The 19,929-nt window shown below is 39.8% G+C and overlaps 2 protein-coding genes across 2 annotated transcripts in view; both read left to right on the plus strand.

Annotated features, from left to right (window-relative positions):
• The first annotated feature begins 26 nt into the window (after nt 1-26).
• Nucleotides 27-6,826, plus strand: LOC107570466 (protein shisa-6 homolog). Its single transcript, XM_016256700.1, has 5 exons — nt 27-110; nt 515-1,359; nt 2,578-2,738; nt 6,471-6,569; nt 6,807-6,826. The coding sequence occupies exons 2-5, from the start codon at nt 818-820 to the stop codon at nt 6,824-6,826; spliced, it is 822 nt and encodes a 273-aa protein (XP_016112186.1). The 5' UTR covers nt 27-110; nt 515-817.
• Nucleotides 6,827-10,412: 3,586 nt separating this feature from the next.
• Nucleotides 10,413-19,929, plus strand: part of LOC107570479 (protein shisa-6 homolog) — a 39,789-nt gene continuing 30,272 nt past the window's right edge. Inside the window, exon 1 of the mRNA XM_016256710.1 lies at nt 10,413-10,516. The gene's annotated coding sequence lies outside the window, so the exon portion shown is untranslated. The remainder of the gene's footprint in view (nt 10,517-19,929) is intronic.

Consider the following 19,929-nt stretch of genomic DNA (forward strand, 5'->3'; position numbering starts at 1 on the left):
GAGGGGGGAGGCGGACCGTTCAGATGGCTCTGTTCGGGATACTGACTATCACTTCACTTCACTTCACTTCACCAAGAGCCAGCACACCCGCCTGAAGCAGTGAAGTCAAGGTAAGTGCTGACCGAGACTGACTGCACTATTTATGTAACCACATAAAAACCTTGTGTAAATTGATCGTATATAATTAACACCGGACGGAGTGCTTTAATGCATTCGACCGTTTTTCAGTGTAAAGTGATCGAATGCACATGCAGTTGTATTTCAGGTACATTGTTTGCCATATCAGCTCGATATATATGTATATATGCGGTGTTTAAAAATTAGATGAATGAACCACAAGAAATGCGATTAGGCCTATAGAGTGAATTAAAATAATAGTAATGATAAATGCTAATTACACCGTTAGAAAGAAATCTGGCACCGCTGATGCGAATGCGAGTCTGATGCGTTTATCAGAGCTGGTGTGCAAACATTTAACTAGCTTACAATTAAGTTCCTCTCCACTTCTTCCTAGAGCAAGATGGGAAGCGACATGTAAAGGCTCTTTTGACAAGAGTTCGTCGGAAATCCCAGCTGAGCCGAACACAAGCCGCGCTGGGGGCAGAATATTTGAGTTAAATGAATGGCGCCTTTCATCAGCATCTCCACAAGCAGCAGCTCCACAAGCAGCATCTCCACAAGCAGCAGCTCCACAAGCAGCATCTCCACAAGCAGCAGCTCATCCACAGCGATGCGGGACTCGCGAACAGCGGGGGATCAGTGCGCCTGAAGCGGATATCACCGAGAGCTGTCCAGGGTCCTGAAGACGCGCCGCGCCATGGGTATACGACACTTTCTGCTGCTGCTCATTTATCTGGATCCCCTCAACGTGTTTGGCACCCTGACTGCCAAACGAGCCAAACCTGCTCCCAAAAGGACTCCGAAGCCGAAGGAACTGAACGGCACCACCGTCGCGCCTTCCGCGTCCACGCAGCAGGTCACGCAGGTCCGTCCGGCGCTCACGCACGAGACCTGCCTGGGCTACTACGACGTGAGCGGCCAGTTCGACAAGGAGTTCGAGTGCAATAACACCGACCACCGCTACTGCTGCGGCTCGTGCTACTTGCGATTCTGTTGCCAGTTTAAAGGCAACCGGCTGAACCAGAGAACATGCAAGAACTACCACAAGCCTGACTGGGTGAAAACTGTGCCCCCGTCTCCTGTTCCAACAGGTGACACTTACGATCCGAGCATGGACCAAACGAACACCGCGGTCTACATTACCTGCGGTGTCATTGCTTTTATTATAGTCCTTGGGGTTTCGACTAAAGTCGCATATGACAAAGCAACCCAACCACCTCAGGAAATGAACATTCACAGGTGAGCACCTCGCAGTCATTCTCCTACAACTCTAGCTGTAGTCTCAAAGCAGGTACGGCGTCTAAACTGCTCCTAACGAGCTCAAATTCTCGTTTGCATATTAGAGCTTTGGAGTGATTGATAACGTTGCAAGTGGACTGGATAGAAGCGCTCTCACCATCTGCAGTATCTGCAGCTCTGTTGTTTCTCCATATGGAACATCGCACATGCTAACAGGGCTGTGATCAAAATCCCAAGCAGAATTTTAAAACGCACCCTTCGTTTCTGTGTTTGTGTCACAGGGTATATGCTTCATTACAGACGCTTCAATTTTCCCCTTCATTTGTTGAGTACAGCAAGCACAGATTCGTCACAGTGTCTGCCTGTTTGGACACAGAATCACACACGTTCACGCAGGACACGACGAGCGTGTTCATTGGCCAGTCGGTTCATTACGCTGGATTGGCAGCTCTGAGCCTGAGGGCTTCAGAACATTTTAAGTGTGCTGTGAGAAAACAGTTCCCTCAATCAGCAGTTTGGGCCTTGGATATGTTATATGCAGATGTATAACCACTTTGCCTAATTATATCTATTTTCTCACATCTGTGTTTTGGTAAGAACAATGTCATAATATTAAATAGAATCGTTGCAGTTTTTCCTGCAGCCCAAATGAATGGTTGGGGGGAACTCAGAGCTTCATGCTCAAAACTGTTTGGCCTTTTCCATATTACAGGAACAGGTGAATGTATAAAATATCATTTAGTCTGATGTCTTGCTGTGGTGGTAGAAATAACATCTGCTAAGGCATTAAACTAGCTTGTATTATATAATCTACGCAGGGACACAAATAAACACCAACAAACAAACAAACTGAGAATGCATGTAGGAAAGTGTGCTGTTGACTCTTCTGTCAGTTCAGCTACTGCAAGTTAATGAAATGCAAAAATAATTCAGTTTCTCTGGTAACAGTAAACATTTACATAGCTAACCGTGACTTTCATAATGCAGCTATGAATTCACATCCTCTGGGCTTCATATATATACCAAATGCAACTCTGAGAATATTGAAATGTGGCTCGCTGATGATGATTAAGCATTTATTTATAGATGTTCTTTATTTCTGTACAAATCCAGGGGAATTAGAGTAGAGAGTAGCTGGACGTAATCTTTCACCCAAACACTGGAAAGGTGTTGTTGTTGTCGTCTTCATATTGTTTAGTTCTTCAATTTTCTCCACAGAGCCCTAGCAGATATTCTTAGACAACAAGGACCCATTCCTATATCTCAGTACGACTGTGAGAACTTTGCGGCGATGAACAGCTCATCCAAAGACAACACTCCACAGTGCACGGGCTCCAAAAACCACTACACCCCAGTGCACAGCTCCAAATCCAATCACGGTAAGCGGCCTGATGCTATTCAGACGTTTGTGGAAAAGTCAAACTGAATGAGTTACTTTCATGGAATGAATGACTGATTTACCTGAGGTCTGTTCCAAAAGCTGTTCCTTTTAATGCTTCCAAAAAATCACGGGACCTCATAAGTGACTGATCTGGAATGATCTACATAAGCAGCAGCTACTCATGCCACAACTGACTGGTGTTAGTATCTTGCTAAGCTAACAGCACGACACTTTAAAAATAATAAAACATATATCATGAACAAATATTAGATAAAGTAAGTTTTTAATTGCGCTGAACTTTTTTTAAAATAGATATTTCTTTGCATTTAATGTTTTTTTTTGTTTTTAAATGAAGCATTTTCCTCATCCACCACCTTTTGTTTTCACTGAGCTTGAATGCATGCATTCTGGGATTACTGCCTTAGCATTTTGCCAAAACGAGACAGCAGAGTTGGCAGCGTAATTAAACCAGCTACCTTTTGGAAGAGCATTTGCTTCTGCAGCCCTACTATGATGCCTTAAATGCTGTCTCTGTAGGCAGCTCGCTAGGCTTTGGAACAGAGCACTGGCCAACCTTCAGTCACAGTTATGATATTGGCTTATATGAGAATATATATCAGGGGGCTTGTTGATGGATTGCGTATGTTGTGCTGCAGACCATGTGCTAGACACCTGTCAGTCAGATGGTTTATTTTTCATGCTGTTCTCATTGCAGCATATGTTTCAGCCCTGTCGCGTGTAATCCACCAGGTTAACGCTTGGTAAACATCTGACCTCTACATGCCATATTTAAATGGGAGTCAATTATAGATGAGCCATAAAGATCCGCCTCCTCTCAGTTGGGTTTGGATCGAAGCCTATCAGGTCAGGAGGGACTTCAGAGCATTGTTGGACGTTCTCATGAGTTATGATCGCACAAACGGCAGTTTTGACTTGAGGGAGATAAATGTCACTCATATGGCAACAACAGCTAACCGAAGGCGATTTATATTTGACGCCTGTCCCTCTAGAAGATCTACAGCTCTTGAAACCCCTTATAATGCACTTTAAGTGAGATTTATGCTGCATGTTTTCCATATCCTCATTACAAAGCGACCTTGTAGTGCAGGATGACGTAAACAAGGGCACTTGACTCCTGACCGGGGATCAGGGTCGATATGAGTCTGTTAAATACACTGCAGCTCATTAGCCCAAGATCTTTTGGATCTTTTCTCCATTTGGAGAATTATCTGTTGCTGTCTTCAAAGAAATATTCCTGTTCAATACAAGTTTGACAGCATTTGTGGCATGATGATGATTACTACAAAACAAAATTTATTTTGACTGCCAATAGAAGAACTTCGTTGAAGAAATCTGGGTTACAGTGAGGAAGTAAATGAGGCCAATTTTGGAGGATTTGAAAGCAAAAAAGTGTGAATCTTATTATTATAGAAAAGCACTTACATCATTCTTCTGTTAAAATGTCTGTATTATTGGAGCTATAATGTTTTTCTCAGTCATTTTGAGGTTTAAACATTATGTTTTCAAGGCAGCGAAGTTATATTTGCATTTGACTTTAGACAGGAAAGAAATGTTTTCACCCAAAAGCATGGTAACAGGTATATGTGATGTGGCTATAATATTGAAACAGTGTATAAATGTTTTTATTATTATTATTATATACAGATTGACCCAGTCACTTCTATTTTAAGTACCTCACTGTAACCCAGATCTTTGCTCTTTCTGAATAATTTTTATTTTTAGTCAAAATTATTTTTTGTGGCAATTGACATTATGCCACAAGTGCTGATGGTATTTGTATTTGCTGATGTATTTCTGCACACATTGATGCAGCTGTGTGTTCATGTGAGCTAGAGCCGTGCTGGGTGACGTTGTGTTGTCGTCCATGACAGAGCCCAGCAACATCTCATTCCCAGGCAGTGGAGACCCCCAGTCCTGTCCCGGGTCGATGTTAAGAGGCAGTGGAATACGAATTTGAGTACAACGCATTGATAGCATCTACTGAATCAACTCAAAGAGAAAATGCATATTCACATGCCCTGATGCACAAGATCGTTTACTGGAGGGAAAGACATTGGTTTAAAATGATGTTTATAACATGATCTGGGGGAATAATCTGGGTTTTCATTGCCTGACTGTGAATAATTAGTGTTTTTATACTATACTCTCACACAACTGGATTCTCTTTATGTAATCGTGCAGGATATTATAAAATGGCAGCCATAGGAAAGTGTAAAAATGCTTCACTTGTAGCAGGATGCACACCGAACATTTGCACTCAAGTGACTAAATAATGAGTTGACATTGAAAAATATGCATGCATAGAACATTTGATTAGAAATATACCTGATGAACATATAATAACAGAGCCTTTTTTCCAAAACAGGTTTTTTTTTCTGAGTTAGTAGCGCAGCAGCGCAGTGAATGTGCTGTTGTGTTTGCTCAAATATTCCTTTAAGAGATCAGTAATGCATGCATAAAATGTGTCTAGATTATTACACTATGATGTAATTGGTTTAATTAAAATGTGGAGTGCCAATAGGCAATTTCATAACGATACAGCTCTACACTTTTTTAACTTATTGCCTCGTCATCTCTACACTAAGCAATTAATGTCAAAGTTGGACGTGCCATGAAGTCTTATTGGTGAAGCGGCTGTAGTTTCTCCCTGCGGTTTGCCAAGCCTTACCTGCGTCTCACATGAGCGCATCAGAGCCGACGGCACAAGCGTGTCCAAGCGCAGCATCACAAGGATTCTCACTAATGGTTTGAGGCTCTGAAGTCGTTATCATTTAAACGGCGTCTCGGATTCTTGCCCCTATGGCAAGGTTGAGCACACTTTTTGGGATTTCCTTAGGGGGTAATATAACAGCATATTAAATTCAGCTACATAGTGATGTAACGGCACAGCGTAATGAATTCTTGGCAAGACAGCTCACCTGTGCGAGAGACGCTTTGGGCTTCTCTGGATTTAGAGTGAAAGAAGTTTATTGTGGCTTTATTGCATTCTCTTCCCCTGCCTCATGTTCATTTATTTGATTTAGAGGACTGTGTCAGATCTTCCTCTTACCTGAGTGCTGTGCTGTTGTTTTGTCTGTTTGTCCAACTGTTCCCAGTGATCCAAAGCAAAAGGCTGAACATGCTGGCTCTCAGTATGAGAATCTGTCCTTCTCTGAAGCCTCTGTTAACAACATTTTAACATCGTGCTTCCTGCGGCTCAACCTTTATATGGTTAAACTTGCAATTACAACAGTGTACAATAGTATTGTAATAATCAGAATTGTAATCAGAATTGTAATTTTTGGGTGGATAATGTGTAGAGTTTTAAGAATGAAAAGCATTGGATTCTCTGTTCACTAAAGCCCAGAAACACTTAGCTATGATGCCTAGACTTGACTGAACGTGACTGCAGTAAACTCCCAGATGGCGCTCAAGGTTATCATCCGAGTTTTCTGACTCCTCCATGTACATGCTGGTATTTCATTGATAATTAGAACGTCAAGAATAGATATAACACCTCAGACGCTGCCAGCATCTAATATTCTCATGACAGAGCAGCGTGCTGTTGGGTGGACAAGGTGCCTTTACCTTTGAATTATGGAAAGTTATAAGTCTTGAAATGCACAGGGAATTTAGCTTGTTACGCTGCTGATGGCTGTTTACCTTGGAAGCAAAGTGTGACAGGACGCTGAGTGATCTTTTACATTAATGTTCTGGTGTCCATTTACAGGAGCACATTACTCGAAGGAGAGCACTCGAGGCGGTGGCCATGACCTTCACAACTTCATCTCGTCTGGCTTTGTGACGCTTGGCCGGAGCCACGTAAAAGGTAACATGATTCTATATCGCTGCTTAATGACACTGAAATCATTTGTCCATAGCAAATGAGGTGTAAAAAAAATATTTCTCATCATGTTGGTTAGGAACTCACAGTGCTGGTTGCTAACACTGAATCTGGCTTGAGCTGAACTCTTGTTTTTAGCTTTTGTAGCTATATTCATAATTCTCAGCAGACTTCCACTGTTTCCACTGTATTTTTCTCCATATCTTTCTGTAAAAATTGTAGCTGGAAATGACCTGCTTTGACCTGTCATATGTCAAAAGATCAGGAAAAATGGATTTTCAGATCATGACTCCTTCAATGTTGAGTAGTTTGCTGTATGCGCTTAGCATGTTGCCAAGAAACATAATAAAACATATATCATGAACAAATATTAGATAAAGTAAGTTTTTAATTGCGCTGAACTTTTTTTAAAATAGATATTTCTTTGCATTTAATGTTTTTTTTGTTTTTAAATGAAGCATTTTCCTCATCCACCACCTTTTGTTTTCACTGAGCTTGAATGCATGCATTCTGGGATTACTGCCTTAGCATTTTGCCAAAATGAGACAGCAGAGTTGGCAGCGTAATTAAACCAGCTACCTTTTGGAAGAGCATTTGCTTCTGCAGCCCTACTATGATGCCTTAAATGCTGTCTCTGTAGGCAGCTCGCTAGGCTTTGGAACAGAGCACTGGCCAACCTTCAGTCACAGTTATGATATTGGCTTATATGAGAATATATATCAGGGGGCTTGTTGATGGATTGCGTATGTTGTGCTGCAGACCATGTGCTAGACACCTGTCAGTCAGATGGTTTATTTTTCATGCTGTTCTCATTGCAGCATATGTTTCAGCCCTGTCGCGTGTAATCCACCAGGTTAACGCTTGGTAAACATCTGACCTCTACATGCCATATTTAAATGGGAGTCAATTATAGATGAGCCATAAAGATCCGCCTCCTCTCAGTTGGGTTTGGATCGAAGCCTATCAGGTCAGGAGGGACTTCAGAGCATTGTTGGACGTTCTCATGAGTTATGATCGCACAAACGGCAGTTTTGACTTGAGGGAGATAAATGTCACTCATATGGCAACAACAGCTAACCGAAGGCGATTTATATTTGACGCCTGTCCCTCTAGAAGATCTACAGCTCTTGAAACCCCTTATAATGCACTTTAAGTGAGATTTATGCTGCATGTTTTCCATATCCTCATTACAAAGCGACCTTGTAGTGCAGGATGACGTAAACAAGGGCACTTGACTCCTGACCGGGGATCAGGGTCGATATGAGTCTGTTAAATACACTGCAGCTCATTAGCCCAAGATCTTTTGGATCTTTTCTCCATTTGGAGAATTATCTGTTGCTGTCTTCAAAGAAATATTCCTGTTCAATACAAGTTTGACAGCATTTGTGGCATGATGATGATTACTACAAAACAAAATGACAAACTTCTGCCAATAGAAGAACTTCGTTGAAGAAATCTGGGTTACAGTGAGGAAGTAAATGAGGCCAATTTTGGAGGATTTGAAAGCAAAAAAGTGTGAATCTTATTATTATAGAAAAGCAATTACATCATTCTTCTGTTAAAATGTCTGTATTATTGGAGCTATAATGTTTTTCTCAGTCATTTTGAGGTTTAAACATTATGTTTTCAAGGCAGCGAAGTTATATTTGCATTTGACTTTAGACAGGAAAGAAATGTTTTCACCCAAAAGCATGGTAACAGGTATATGTGATGTGGCTATAATATTGAAACAGTGTATAAATGTTTTTATTATTATTATTATATACAGATTGACCCAGTCACTTCTATTTTAAGTACCTCACTGTAACCCAGATCTTTGCTCTTTCTGAATAATTTTTATTTTTAGTCAAAATTATTTTTTGTGGCAATTGACATTATGCCACAAGTGCTGATGGTATTTGTATTTGCTGATGTATTTCTGCACACATTGATGCAGCTGTGTGTTCATGTGAGCTAGAGCCGTGCTGGGTGACGTTGTGTTGTCGTCCATGACAGAGCCCAGCAACATCTCATTCCCAGGCAGTGGAGACCCCCAGTCCTGTCCCGGGTCGATGTTAAGAGGCAGTGGAATACGAATTTGAGTACAACGCATTGATAGCATCTACTGAATCAACTCAAAGAGAAAATGCATATTCACATGCCCTGATGCACAAGATCGTTTACTGGAGGGAAAGACATTGGTTTAAAATGATGTTTATAACATGATCTGGGGGAATAATCTGGGTTTTCATTGCCTGACTGTGAATAATTAGTGTTTTTATACTATACTCTCACACAACTGGATTCTCTTTATGTAATCGTGCAGGATATTATAAAATGGCAGCCATAGGAAAGTGTAAAAATGCTTCACTTGTAGCAGGATGCACACCGAACATTTGCACTCAAGTGACTAAATAATGAGTTGACATTGAAAAATATGCATGCATAGAACATTTGATTAGAAATATACCTGATGAACATATAATAACAGAGCCTTTTTTCCAAAACAGGTTTTTTTTTCTGAGTTAGTAGCGCAGCAGCGCAGTGAATGTGCTGTTGTGTTTGCTCAAATATTCCTTTAAGAGATCAGTAATGCATGCATAAAATGTGTCTAGATTATTACACTATGATGTAATTGGTTTAATTAAAATGTGGAGTGCCAATAGGCAATTTCATAACGATACAGCTCTACACTTTTTTAACTTATTGCCTCGTCATCTCTACACTAAGCAATTAATGTCAAAGTTGGACGTGCCATGAAGTCTTATTGGTGAAGCGGCTGTAGTTTCTCCCTGCGGTTTGCCAAGCCTTACCTGCGTCTCACATGAGCGCATCAGAGCCGACGGCACAAGCGTGTCCAAGCGCAGCATCACAAGGATTCTCACTAATGGTTTGAGGCTCTGAAGTCGTTATCATTTAAACGGCGTCTCGGATTCTTGCCCCTATGGCAAGGTTGAGCACACTTTTTGGGATTTCCTTAGGGGGTAATATAACAGCATATTAAATTCAGCTACATAGTGATGTAACGGCACAGCGTAATGAATTCTTGGCAAGACAGCTCACCTGTGCGAGAGACGCTTTGGGCTTCTCTGGATTTAGAGTGAAAGAAGTTTATTGTGGCTTTATTGCATTCTCTTCCCCTGCCTCATGTTCATTTATTTGATTTAGAGGACTGTGTCAGATCTTCCTCTTACCTGAGTGCTGTGCTGTTGTTTTGTCTGTTTGTCCAACTGTTCCCAGTGATCCAAAGCAAAAGGCTGAACATGCTGGCTCTCAGTATGAGAATCTGTCCTTCTCTGAAGCCTCTGTTAACAACATTTTAACATCGTGCTTCCTGCGGCTCAACCTTTATATGGTTAAACTTGCAATTACAACAGTGTACAATAGTATTGTAATAATCAGAATTGTAATCAGAATTGTAATTTTTGGGTGGATAATGTGTAGAGTTTTAAGAATGAAAAGCATTGGATTCTCTGTTCACTAAAGCCCAGAAACACTTAGCTATGATGCCTAGACTTGACTGAACGTGACTGCAGTAAACTCCCAGATGGCGCTCAAGGTTATCATCCGAGTTTTCTGACTCCTCCATGTACATGCTGGTATTTCATTGATAATTAGAACGTCAAGAATAGATATAACACCTCAGACGCTGCCAGCATCTAATATTCTCATGACAGAGCAGCGTGCTGTTGGGTGGACAAGGTGCCTTTACCTTTGAATTATGGAAAGTTATAAGTCTTGAAATGCACAGGGAATTTAGCTTGTTACGCTGCTGATGGCTGTTTACCTTGGAAGCAAAGTGTGACAGGACGCTGAGTGATCTTTTACATTAATGTTCTGGTGTCCATTTACAGGAGCACATTACTCGAAGGAGAGCACTCGAGGCGGTGGCCATGACCTTCACAACTTCATCTCGTCTGGCTTTGTGACGCTTGGCCGGAGCCACGTAAAAGGTAACATGATTCTATATCGCTGCTTAATGACACTGAAATCATTTGTCCATAGCAAATGAGGTGTAAAAAAAATATTTCTCATCATGTTGGTTAGGAACTCACAGTGCTGGTTGCTAACACTGAATCTGGCTTGAGCTGAACTCTTGTTTTTAGCTTTTGTAGCTATATTCATAATTCTCAGCAGACTTCCACTGTTTCCACTGTATTTTTCTCCATATCTTTCTGTAAAAATTGTAGCTGGAAATGACCTGCTTTGACCTGTCATATGTCAAAAGATCAGGAAAAATGGATTTTCAGATCATGACTCCTTCAATGTTGAGTAGTTTGCTGTATGCGCTTAGCATGTTGCCAAGAAACAAACTGCCTGGATCACAGTGTGTGAGCGGAGCTACAGAGGTTCCCACTCCTCGCTCAAAGCTTTCAGTAATCAGTTAGCTCCACTCACGTTTCTATTTTCCACTCCACACTCGCTCTACAGACACTGGTGAGAGAAACCCGCTCCGTCCGGCTCTTCTCTGCAGCCACATGCTTCTTCCACTCCATACACGTCAGAGCTGTTTTATTTTCTGTAGATCTGCAAGGTTTGCCACACCGTTATCAAAATATAGATGTTTAAATACACTTTAAACCCTGAATGTTGTAATTTTATATTTTTCTAGCAATACAATTTAAATAAACATGAAAATTAAATATATAAAATGTACCAACTGTATTTGATTATCAATTCAATATAAATTCAAAATGATAATAAACGAAGACAGGTGTATTGATAAAAACAGTAAAATGCCTCACGTTAGCTCTCTTTCTAGGGATTTGCTAGGATTCTATAAGTTTGCTGAAAATGAAAGAAGGCATATTCTCTTAAAAGATTTTAATCTTACACAGTTTTTCTTTTCATGCACATGTATCTTTTTTTAAAGCTTTTTACTGAAACACCAAACCATGCAGTATCTGACTTCTGTTAAATAGTGTCTAGACGTCTATTGTCATCTCAACATCCGTAGTGTAACATTAGTAATGTGCGTCAGAATGTTCAATAAGCAGATTGTGGAGAGTTTGCACCAGCTGCGGGATTTTTAACACGTACATAAAACATTTAGCTTCATCTAATAGCCGGCGGTAAGTTGACTGATGTGGCAGAGCTTCTTCATCCCACACGCAGGATCGCTCATTTACAAATCTTCCACATGTGTCAGTTCTCACTTGTGATGCAGCGATTAATATTCATGCGCCCTCTGCTGACTCAGACTGCTAACAATGAATCTACTCAATGCATTCTGTGCAAAAGAATCGCTCATAAGAACCTGCCCATAATAATTGAATTTCTGTAACTCCATTAAAGGGCAAAGGAAATGATGCGAGAAATAAGAGGTATTGGCATCTTTTGGTGTAAGTGATGTGTGTGCATGTAGCTCATCAAAATGTTGAGTTTACAGTGATAAACGTGTCATCGATTAGTATCTGACCAGTAGCACACAACAACTCTTAAACACCGTAGTACCGGGGAACTCGTAGTAATTCACGGCCCAGGCCAAAATAACCATGAGAGGACAAGACAAGCTTCATTAGGCCTGCATTTTTCATTTGCTCCGGTACAACGCATTGATATAAAATCCATTTATTTTTCTGAATCTGTCTGCCTCCACCCTGCTCAAGACATTTGTTTTTTTTGGGTTATGTGTCTTTAGTGCTCTTTTCACAATGGCCTATTCAGCCATCTAGTCGTGGTGGAAGGAAGGGCTATTTTTGTTAGTCATGAAATATGAGCAGAAAGGATATGGACTCTGCTGCAGGGTCAGTGCTTTCCAGACTGCTGCATTTGAACATGACAAAAACACCTTTCATTTCTTAGACAGGTGCTGCAATATGAACGGCCGTGATTGCAATGTTTTGTTATGGGTATTTTTTGGTTTTAATGCATTTAAAGAGACCTTATTTACTGGTATGTTTGGTATTTTCTTGAGTAAAACAGTTTTTTGTTGTTGTTGTTAATAATACAAATATCTTCTGAAATTGTGTTTTTTTTAGAAGTGCGCTTATATATAGATGCTTTAAAGATAACCTAAATGGACTTAAAACCACAAAACCAAATTTCAACTTATGAAACTGCTGGTGGAATTGTGGGAGAAACCATTTCGACATGAGTCCTCAAGGATCGCTGACGTTAGATATCTGGTATTTGCAGTATAGTACATGCAACATTGATAACCTAAGTCATGGTAGACGCCATGTTTACTTTGACATGAATGAAGACGAGGCTGTACTGTCTTAAGACTTATTTGGCAAGATATATTTTCAATGTTTATCGATTTAACAATCAATACAGGTTGTAGATAGCAGTTTAACCCATTGAGCAGACTGTACGTCCGTCTTATTTTAGCCTCATTTTCATGTGTCAAATTTAACATGGCGTCAGGCCTGAAGTCCATTGATGACAGTGATCACGTTTGAATCAGAGCGAAGCCAAGAACAGCGAACACATCTCTCCTCTTGATAATGCTGCAGTAAGATCAATGGTTTTCTTTGATTCTCTCGCTGTCACGATCAGACTGAGACCAGCGGTGCGTTTAGGATGGGCTCGCGACCTCTTGATTACATCAACGGACATGTCGGGGAATGTTATCCTCCTTCATAAATTGCTCTGTTTTGTTCCTAGTGTTCTCTCTCGGTCTTTTCCTCTGATTGTTGCCATGCTACGAATTCTCATCCAGTGCATCATCCTCACCGCTTTTGCCTTGTGTTCCAGAATAGTTTTAAGAATCACCATGGTGATTAAAAGGGTCATTGCGGAGGAAAACTCTCTAGCTGTGGTGAAACCCGTGTGCGGGCAGACCGTTGAGTAATCAAGCGTCCGTCCGGGTACATAATCACAGAGACTATGTGAATGGTTTGTCGCCTCCTGTAGGGTGAGATAGAGACAGGCCCGGGGGGGAGGGGTTAATTACTTAAACTGTTAATGGATAATTAATTGTAGGAGCATGAGCACACCGTCTGACTGCATAAAGTTGTGTTCGATTTGCGCTCAGCGTCTGACTTGAAGCTATGTTGACAATCAAAGTAGGCTACCGCAAGAGCGACTGGCAAGCAGACGCAGTTTCTCCAGGACGGCTACACGAGCTCTGTTGATGACAGCTAATTCACAATTAACCAGACTGTTCATGTAATGCTTTAATAGGGTTACAAACTCTTTTCATGATATATTAATGCTGTTCATTATCAAAATAAAATAAGTCAACCAAACATATAAAAAGTTACACTGCTCAATACTCCGAAGTACAATCTACTGCGTTCACCCACCAAATATTGCGCATATGAAGGATGATTTGCATGCACTAGAGTGAAGTTCAAAGCATAATACCGTCATTTACGGTTTTGCCAGAGTCAATATTGTCCCCATCACTCGCGGCACGGACGTACCTAATGCAGATGAAACATATCCAGCTGACATTAATTTCTGTTAAATAAGATGCGATCTGGTGCTGGAATCTGTTGTTTTTGAAATCACAAAACAAAATACTCACAAACGTGTCCCTGCTCTTGATATACGATCACTGATGAACATCTTTGATTTTAATAAGGGGAAAAAAGGTGTGTGAGGGCGGATTAGAACCCAAACCCTCGAAAACCACCAGAATGTTTAGGAATACAAATGTTTTTTTGCATCTGTATGCATTTATTCACTGATGTGAAGAATCTTGGGCCTAATAATACATTTTATTATAGTACATGTAAGAATGAAACTATCACGCAGGTCCGGACTGAGACACCACTTCAGGCCACTCATCAACAAATTCTGAAACCACAGACAACCCTATTATTATTATGACCATCACATAAAAATTTCTAAATACTTAGGCTCAGGTGATGCAAAATAATTAAAGCACCTTCACTTCCCTTTTCCATTTCTTCATTTGCTTTGATATCTCATTTTCTCCCTTCTGTTTATGTGTGTGTGTACATTTTATTTTGGCAATTTTTCTTGTACCAGTCACTTCTTTACCAGCAGATCTAGTTATGAACAGAACTGTCTCCACCTTGTTGCAAAACATCCACCTCTTTGTAATGTGTTTGCACACAATCTAAATTTATTTTACTTATTTGTATTTTACTATTTTGAAACCGTTTGATGGAAGTGCAGAACAAAAGTGAGCAGAATCATAGTGCTGCCAGTCAAGACTAACTGATTCATGATTTATTATCGAACGTCACTCACACTCGGTAATGATCACTTGGTACAGCGGTTTCAGTTTCAGCAGTACATTCATTTTGACTTGATGTTTAGCTACTTATACTATTTTCATTCTTTTTCTGAATACCATTAAATATAAAGGATTTGTTATAGAGTGAGAGGAACTAAAATAGTATGTCTGTATTTACAGTTATAAAATAGCTATAGTAAAATAGTTATCTGTATTTATAATATTAACATATAGCTTTCTTTTCTGCATTTTACATTAGACTTTTTTTTTGTTTCTCAAAAACGCATGTGATCTTGAGTTATGGAATAAGAATTTTTTTTTTCTGTTTACCACATTCATTGGTGCAACATTTGCACACCTTTGTGTTGTTAGTTTATTTTGATGAACACAAAAGGAGAAATGGTGTTGTTTTAGAAACAGACCAAACTCTGTGCCATTATTCACTGATAATCTTCCCCTCCAGTGAGCTGCTAATGTAACCAGATCATTGATTCAGTGAGTTGAGCTAGAGAACCGAACCAGTGATTGAATTTGGTTGAATCAGTTGATTTGTTTCAGCAGTTGGACTGAACAATTCATTCACAAATCAGAGGTGGTGTTTCTCGAGTTCACTGTAGAGGAAGATTTACTGTGAACAATGATTATATTTGTATTGCTGTGGCTGTAGAAGTTGTATGGACCACATGCATGTTTTTGGTTATTTTTAACAGCTGTGGTCACAATCAGCTGTGTGAAACCACATAAAGATTCTTTAAAATGCCTTTTTTTTGTTCCACAGAACCTGTCATAAATACTGACAGAGTAAATAATGAGTGAAAAGAATGACAGAATGTCCCTCTGCGTCAGAAATCATGTCCATCAGTCATCAGTAGAAAAGCTTCTCTCACAAACAGTGCAGCACTAATAATTATTCATATATGTGTGTGAAGGAGTAGTATTCTGAGTGACCTAAAGTGGCTGTTCAGTCACGCATCTCTAATAGGAGGGAAGGCAGCTGATATGATTGGTTTTCAAGGCTCTGACCTTTGGTTCTGCTTGGCTTGAATATAGAGCCGTTCCCCTACGAGATCTTGTTAATATGCTAGTCCTCCTGTCATCTTTCATAGAGCCTCCGTGAGATGGGAAAAAGAAAAAGTAGTTGCATACTGAGACCCAGTAGCATTGGGAATTCAGCAGTTTGCCCGTGTACTGTAGGCCTGACATTTCTCCAGTTTGTCTTGCACATATCATATAGGTACGGTTTCCAGATCAGAGTAAAATATTTATTTCTCGCAACTGCAACTTTATTTCACATCGAGTAATTGCAAATTCGTTTTTTCTGAAATTTTGTAACACACAATGTGATTTTAGATCTTTGTTCTGCAATTGCGTCTTTACTTTATATCTCACAGAGTGACTTTATTTCTTATTTTAAACTTTTTCTCACAGTTGTCTTTTTCATATTTTTACTCTGAGCTGGAAAAGGGCTTCCATAGTCTGGTAATGGAATGAATAAATAAACAAATCTCTGAAGTGCCCAGAGTGGTTGAATTAAACACAGAGCTTCCATTTGTTTAATGTGGATGTGTTTTCCCAATTCTCCTCTCTGAGTGAGATGGTGCATCACATTTTAGCTATCCATAAATGTTTAAGCAGTCTTCAATCTCAATCCTTTTTCCTCTTTATTTTGGAAAACAATCTCTCGAAATATCCACTCCAATAATAAAATTCATTCTGATTGATATTAAAATGCTCAGAAATTCTCTTATTATTCTTGAGCTGAGAACTCATTGGCATTTCTCCCCTGATATGTTAAATATAGATGATTTGCATATCAGTTTTGAAATGTCTTTGTTTAGGAGAACCGTCGGACCGAACTCTGATTGACAGCAACCAAATGAGATGGAATTTTAAACAGGCCATTTTATCATGATTTGAGCTCAGTCCAAAGACAGCGACTGGTTTAGTCTCGTCTAACTCCACCAGGATTGATCATTTCCTCCGATCCTTGATTATTCTGATGCCGGCAATGATTATATCGGAATACACGCTTCCCTTTGATTGACATGACGGCTAAAGTGATTTATCCATGGCTGAAAAGTTATTAACACACACCTCCTTGCTCATATAAGCAACATCAAATCAACCTGACTGATGCCTGATTGCAGTTTATTATGTTATGGAAATATGGCATCATTCAAACCAAGGCTGCGTATGACTCACCCTAGTGGGTTTATAGCCTCTGGACGTGAATGTTTTCCCCCAAATGGACTAGATTTGTAATGCATTATCGTTGTGTTTGGAAACTGATTGAGACTGTGCAAACACCACTGCAAGCCTGAATGCCAATTGTTTTTTAACAGAGAACGAAGAATGTGCAATTATGCAAACAGAAGTAAACACATTAACTGGGAAAATAAAAAGAAAGAAGAGAAACAAGATCGTGTCGATTGCTTGGTTTCTATTTCTGAAGCTTGGTGCTTGATGGCTCCACCCATGTGAAAGTTGATTGGTCCGCTCCACTGAAACAGTCTTCTGATTGGCTGTGATCAGGTCACAGCACTTTTGCCTTCAGTGTGGACAGACACATGATTTGCCGTATGGTGACTGATTAGGGCACATTGTCAGCCTCTAACACATGAGTCTGAAAGCAGTGATTAAAATCTGTGTCCAGGTGACCTGTCTGAGCTGTCAGAATCCTTAGCAGCAAATTCATTAATGTGACAACAAACAGGAAGAGCCTCCCACTGTGTCCATAAACAGCAAAGTCTCTAAATGTCAGCGCAATCGTCCTCTGTGCCGCCTGTCCAGCTGTCTCACTCCATATTCCCTGAGTGCTGCAAAACATCCATAGAAAGTCAGTTTGCATATCCTTCCGCCTCTGTTTTGTGTCCATTCGCAGATAAGAGATGTCACAAACCGAGGGGCAGTAAAACTGTAGCTAGAAATGAACAAGCATATGAATAAGAGATTATGGATGGGGAGTTTGCATTACGTGTTCTTCAGTTTCTAGAAACCGAAATATTGTCCTCGATATCAAACGTGGTAAGACTTAATAAAGTCCCCATTAAAAATCGAGTTTCGTTCAGTACGTGTCGTGTGAGGAGGGCTAATATTGCTGGATTTTATGTGGAAGAAGAAAAAAAAACACTAATAGGAGAATGGGGACATCCATGCAAATCCATTTTCTTTTATATGCTAAAACCCTTTTATGCTAATTGACTGGTCTTTCAAGAGAGTTGAAATGTCTTGAATGGTTCATTTACTATGCAAGAGAACATTTGATCATATACTTTTACACAAAGTTTGAGGTTAAGCTACCCAAGAGATGAAGATGTTTCTTTAAATATTTTTATGTGGTTGGTGTATATTTTTGTTATTTTCCATCTTCTCGTTACATGAATCCTTTTTTTCATACTGATGTGAAATACTCATACCCAGATATGTAAGACAAACCAGTTTTGTGAAAAAAAAAAGATTAAATAACTAAATAAATTAAAATCTTGAATCTTGACATTTCAAGCAAGTTTCAGCTGTCAAAAAGAACAAAAACTCTTGCCTTTTCAAATCACTTAAGCTCTTAAACTGGTTTTTCACCACTATGTGTTCCTCTACTTCAGGAAAAACGAACAGGTTTTGTTCTCGCCGATGAGCTGAAAGAGAAGGAAGAGAAGTTGGGGGCAAAGGAAGGGGTGGATTGCGATGTTGGGTTGGGCTCCTCACTAATGTACAGTATCAATCAGAATCTGTCCCCAACAGGCCAGGCGGCTTTTTTATCAGTGCTCGTTACAGTAAGTGCTGATATTTTATGCATCACTTGGAATGCAGAGTTTTTCATGCAAATGCTCTCGTCTTAGATATTTATTATGCATACGTCACTTGGGAGACAAAGAGACTGTTTCGGGGAGCAGCATGCTGGTTAAGACGGAGCCACTTGGCATGTCATTGAACTCCAGCCAGATACTTCATACCAGCAGATTATTCACACGTAATGGAAATGAATATGTCACACTGTGCCGCACTGATTAATTTCTCCATTTTATAAGATGCTTCCTTGTTCTCAGTGAACAGCACAAAATGAAGCTGTTTGATTGTGTCTCCTTAGCTAAATCAGTGACATATGGTTTATTCATGGTAGGATACATAAGCCGTTCACATCAGTGGTCCTCAAGTGACTTTTCATCTCCTTCTATTTGGTATATCAAGTGGCGACCTAATACAGTAGCAAAATTGCCCTTAAAAATCAAATGTTAAAATTGGTTAAAGTCAAAATGCAATGACATAACGTTGGCAAAATGTACAATTTTGTGTATGCATGAACCATTACTAGCCCAAAACATTATGGATTAAACAGTGGGATGAGTGCTGAGTGAGTACCTGCTGTATTTAAATCACAGGTGATTCAGGAATAGTTTTCTCCTCCAAGTCATTTTCTTTTGCTATACTATTGGACTAGTATATGCTTAGTTGCATTTTAATTCTGCATGTATTGTTTCCCCCCCCCCCTCTTGCTGGCTGTGATGTGTATGAGAACTGTTTAAATGTTTAAATCATGACAGAACATTTTGTTGTTGCTTATATTACTGGGTCTGTATATTCTAAGCACGTTATCTGCTTAATAAAATAATTTGTTAATGAACATCACTATTTTTATTATAGTGTGTATTATAAAAGCAATGAAGCATTTAGCTTTGAGCTATATTGGGAAAGCAGTGATGGCTGAAGCGGTTGCAGGCGCTCTTCAGCAGTGACTGTATTGACAATATCACACAGCCGCGAGTGCCTCAGTGCTTACATATGATATTCATTGTTGATTAAGGTACTGTAGCTGTAGGGCCGTCACTGGCAGGCTATAAAGCAATGTATGCTATTTGAAAAAGCAATGCATTCAATATGACAGACGATAAATTATGGCTTTATCATTTGTCTCTTTTATTTTATTATGGTAATGTGCTAACACTGCCCTCACTTCCCCATGCTACAAATTGAATTATAAATTGTGCCAGTTCACATTAAAAGGTGACTTTCTCTCTCCCTCAGATGTAAATACCGTTGATTGAAATGGAAATGGACACTAATCTGATTGTGGTTGTATGTCGGATATGCTGGACTGTGTAACTCTTTCTCAGAGCATTAATCTCAGCACGAAACAGACACTGGTGCGCTGCTAATCTCAGATGTGTATGAGGAGGATAGGAATTTACAAACCCCCTGCGAACAACGCTTTCATGAATA

The sequence above is a fragment of the Sinocyclocheilus grahami genome, unplaced genomic scaffold (genome assembly GCF_001515645.1).
Source record: "Sinocyclocheilus grahami isolate Dianchi unplaced genomic scaffold, SAMN03320097.WGS_v1.1 scaffold1463.1, whole genome shotgun sequence".
Classification (NCBI taxonomy): domain Eukaryota; kingdom Metazoa; phylum Chordata; class Actinopteri; order Cypriniformes; family Cyprinidae; genus Sinocyclocheilus; species Sinocyclocheilus grahami.

Excerpts from the sequence above, each read along its gene's own strand:
- LOC107570466 (XM_016256700.1), top strand. The coding sequence starts at position 818 with ATGGGTATACGACACTTTCTGCTGCTGCTCATTTATCTGGATCCCCTC. Across the intron at positions 1,360-2,577 it reads CAGGAAATGAACATTCACAG|AGCCCTAGCAGATATTCTTA; the intron begins GTGAGCACCTCG and ends TTTTCTCCACAG. Across the intron at positions 6,570-6,806 it reads TGGCCGGAGCCACGTAAAAG|CTGGAAATGACCTGCTTTGA; the intron begins GTAACATGATTC and ends TAAAAATTGTAG.